Source organism: Penaeus chinensis, chromosome 37 (assembly GCF_019202785.1).
Source record: "Penaeus chinensis breed Huanghai No. 1 chromosome 37, ASM1920278v2, whole genome shotgun sequence".
Lineage (NCBI taxonomy): Eukaryota > Metazoa > Arthropoda > Malacostraca > Decapoda > Penaeidae > Penaeus > Penaeus chinensis.
In genome coordinates, this window is record NC_061855.1 from 14709360 (window position 1) to 14713673 (window position 4314).

The window sequence follows — 4314 nt, forward strand, 5'->3', positions numbered from 1 at the left end:
TAAACGAAATAAAATAAGATGGAAAAAAACAAAAGACTACGACAAATGAAATAAGAGAACATAAAAAACTACGACGGTCCAGCAAAAGAAAGTTCAAAATGACAAAAGAGAAAGCAAAGAACTTTTCAATAATCATAAGCAAATCCTTACGCCCTTTGGCCTTAAACAAACGCTACTTAACTTTTATAGTCCTTATTCATCATAAAAAACAATCTGTAAATTCTTTAAAATGATTTGGTTCGCAGGTTCTTACAATATTCAAATAAAAAATAATGAAATAAAAGCTGAAAAACACAAGAAATCATATAAATGGGAACGGAAAAACGAAACGAAAATAGAAAACGCAAATGCAAATCAAAAGGGCAAATAAGAACTACCCAACAAAACAAAAGAAAGGTCTAGATTACGTTTATTTTTAAATGACAGCCACTAAAATATTTCAAAACAAAATAAAAAAGATCCTTAAAACAATATATCAAACAAGCTTGAAATCTAGGGGACGCTACCAATTTTGGAGGTAGCCTCCTAACCCTGAGCACCACTTTAAATCACGTAATTATTACTGGTATAACGATTACACAATAACGAGTGTTGATAAATTCTCTATGGACAATACGAAAGTGGTCACTGATTACTACAACTACGTGGGTTGGTGACCCTACACTATTAAGGGAACAAAAGCGAGTTCAGGAGCTTTTCGATGTCTACAAGCAGGGCAATACCTGTGACAACCTTATTCAGTTTCTTAACATAAAATCTACGGGAATTAAAATTTCATTTCAGAAATGAGAGACGGCGTGTGGCAGCCATGAAGGCATCTGAAATTTACCGCAAAATCCAGGAAGGCACTGCAGAGGAGGAGGACCTTAGTGACGAGGAGGAGGAAGAGGATGACGACAATTTTGAGGATGAGGATGATGAAGATGATGAGGGAGAGGACGATGATGAGGCTGGTGATGATGACGACGGTGATAAGGAGGAAGATGATGACGAGGAGGCCGAAGATGATGACGATGAACCTTATGCGGAATTTGCTATAAATATGAAGGAAGAGCCTGGCTTTGACAGTGGATGCACAGCCTGCCTAGCACTGATCAAAGAAAATGAGCTCTATGTGGACAATGTGGGTGATTCACGCTGCGTTGTGTCCAGAGATGGCAAAGCCATTGAGATGAGTCTCGACCACAAGCCAGAGGACGATCCTGAGGCAGCAAGAATCACCAGAGCAGGAGGGAGAGTAACAGCTGATGGAAGGGTCAACGGAGGACTCAATCTCTCAAGAGCAATTGGTGACTATGGCTACAAGCAAAACAAAAACCTCTCGGCAGAGGAACAGATGATCAGTCCGCTCCCTGATGTTCGTTCCATGACACTAGAACCCAAAGATAACTTCATCATTGTTGCCTGTGATGGAATCTGGAACTCTCTTTCATCTCAGGAAGCCTGTGATTTTGTCTCTGAGAGGCTGAATGAGGATACCAAGCTCTCAAAGATTTGTGAGGAGTTATTTGACCACTGTCTAGCCCCAGTCACTCATGGGGATGGCACAGGCTGTGACAACATGACGTGCATCATCATCAAGTTGAACAAATTGAAGGTGGAGTCAACCGGGAGTGCCAAGAGAACCTCTGACGAAGCTGGCAACGAAGGGATCAAGCAAGAGGACAAGAAATTCAAAAGTGACGGCGAATTATGACCAGTAGGGCATAGGAGATTTTATTTTCAAACTAGTGTTTAGGGTTGGGGCGGGAGGGGTTCCAGGGGTAGGGGGTCTTTGCTGGAACCTAATGTTGTTGTTTCACTTTCCCATGGGCCAGCCTTGTGAGGAAATGGACGCAAGAAGGCCGTGCGTCTGCAGATTGCTCTCTCGCTTTCAACAGATGGACCAGAGAGGAGAATGCTGCAATGGACTGTAGTGCAACTGCATTGTAGAACTCTAGCACGAAATTTGGAATGTAGTATCACATAACCGAATATAAATTGTATTAATGCTTTCCCACGCCCAAGCTATATGGCGGCGTGGCAGATGAGTGGATTGAGGACTGTGCAATTGTTCCTTTCCTTAAACTGATAAAGTACCCATAACAATGTTATAGGTTAAAATTCAAATGTAACACTATGTAATGTTATGACCATGCATTAAATGTACCACAGCTTGCCCACGCCCGTGCAGTTAGCCAGGGTGGTAAATAAAGGACTAAACTAAACTAAAAAAAACGTTAAACAATCCCTACAAAGCATTAACAATAACACCTCAGTGTCTGAGATCTGGGAAAAAATAAAAAAAATAATCGACTCTGAACAAGAGGAAGTGAGGTCACCGATTGCACCCTTTTGCAAGTAACAATCGGTTTCCTCATTTTATTTTGCAAGTAATAATCGGTGATCTCACTCCCTTTGTAGGGAACATTTGGTAACCTCTCTCCCTTTTGCAAGTAACAATCGGTGACCTCATTCCCTCTCAAGAAGCAATCGGTGACCTCACTTCATTTTGCAAGGAACAATAGGTGATCTCACTCCCTTTTCTAAGTAACAATCGATGAGGTCACCGATTGTAACTAGCAAAAGGAAGTGAGGAAACAGATTGTTTGTTGCAAAGAGAGTAAGATCACCTACTGTTCCTTGCAAAAGGGAATAAAGGAATGCAAGTAACAATCGGTGACCTTAATCCCTTTTGCAAGGAACAATCGGTGACCACACTCCCTTTGCAAGTAAAATCGGGGCCCGTATATGTATATATATATATATATATACATAGTATGCAATATCACGTCATCTCACACCAGGAGGCTTAAAACAATGCTGGATATCTCACCCCCCCCCCCCCCCTCTCTCACAGGCTTACGAATATTACAATATCTGGTAACTGATGCACTCGAGGTGGCAACACATTCCAGTCGAAGCCACGGCGTGGCGTCGTTTTGCCCTGTATATTCCTTAAAGAGACTGGGAGAGACAACTTTACATTGCCAGGCGCTCTCTTGCATCTCCTTTCATACTGCAACATGAACTTCGGTCGCCTTCCCTTCGCCGAAGCCGATGGCACGAGCGTTTTATCCCGCGAGTGAGGAGGATGCTCGAAAACAGTGTTGCCAGGGACGGCTCCTATATAAGATTATTTTGTTGTTTAACAAATTTATATTTAATTTTCATTTTCTGACACCACTCTCTCTCCTAGAATAAGCAACCACGAGGTGTAAATATCATAAACTTTTGTTCAATTTTGCGTTCAAATAATGTTCTGTAATTAAGAAAATGATGTAGCATGTTTTCTGTTTACTTTATCCGTTTAGTGACGAAAAGAAAAAGAACTAGTCACTTCATTAGTTCGGTTAAACGCTACTACATGGCGTGGCCACAGACCACGAGAAGCATATCAGCGATTTAGCAAAGATTTGATTCGATTTAGCTGTCATACGTAATGTTCCAAGGCGATTTCCGTTGCCCACAAGGGTCGCGTTTTCCGTTGACATCATTTCCGATTAGTTATTTTTTTATCATTATTTTTTCATATTCCTCATTATCTTTCCTCTCGTTTTTTAATGTTAATGCATCTGCTTTGCTACTTTCTCAAAACTATAAGCGTTTTTATTTCGTTTTTCCTTATCATTTCCATTATCCGTTCTCAACTATTTAACGACGCGACTGCTTGTTTCCTGTAACTGCCTCCCACACGGGGGAATGCAACGACCGTCGCCTCAGTTCCACCCAGAGCCTTGGAAGGGTTAAACCTTCGTACTTCTGCTGTCAGTATGACGTGGGTAAGAATTTCTATTTAAATATTGTTTTATTACCATTATGTCGCTTTTATCAACATAGATCATTCCTGTGTTATTGATGATTTTTTTTTTCTTCAGATAAGGGCAATTTCGGCTACATGAGGGCGAGCAGGCCGGCCTCTTGCTGGGTCCGTGGCGGTCGCACAGGCTAAGCGGAGAGCTTTTCTTGCGACTCTGCAGGGAGGGACTTTCTATTTCAAAGCAAGGCTATGGCTGGGCAGCTCACCTGTGCCCTCCACACTGACGGTATGTGTGACAAATATTTTCTGTAACTTTGCTGTGTCACTTGGCATGAATTACTAATTAAGGGGGGGGGGGTCCCCTCTGTCTAGGGAATAGCTAGATGGAAGGTAAGGTTACGATTGGAGTTTTGGGTTCGCCTGATACCACAATGTTTACTTACGTGTTACTAAAGTGTTTTATTATAATTGCATTGTTAGAAACTTAACTCGGCGTTTCTGAAAATGGACTTTCTGCGCATCTCGTTTTTGCGCTTGTTCACTCGGGAGTCATTTTCGTCCGTCGGACAAAGGCT

The 4314-nt window shown here is 41.8% G+C and overlaps 1 protein-coding gene across 1 annotated transcript; it reads left to right on the forward strand.

Moving 5' to 3' along the window:
• The first annotated feature begins 790 nt into the window (after positions 1–790).
• LOC125045678 (probable protein phosphatase CG10417) lies at positions 791–1700 on the forward strand. Its single transcript, XM_047643096.1, has one exon. The coding sequence runs from the start codon at positions 809–811 to the stop codon at positions 1694–1696; it is 888 nt and encodes a 295-aa protein (XP_047499052.1). The 5' UTR covers positions 791–808; the 3' UTR covers positions 1697–1700.
• The last annotated feature ends 2614 nt before the right edge of the window (positions 1701–4314 follow it).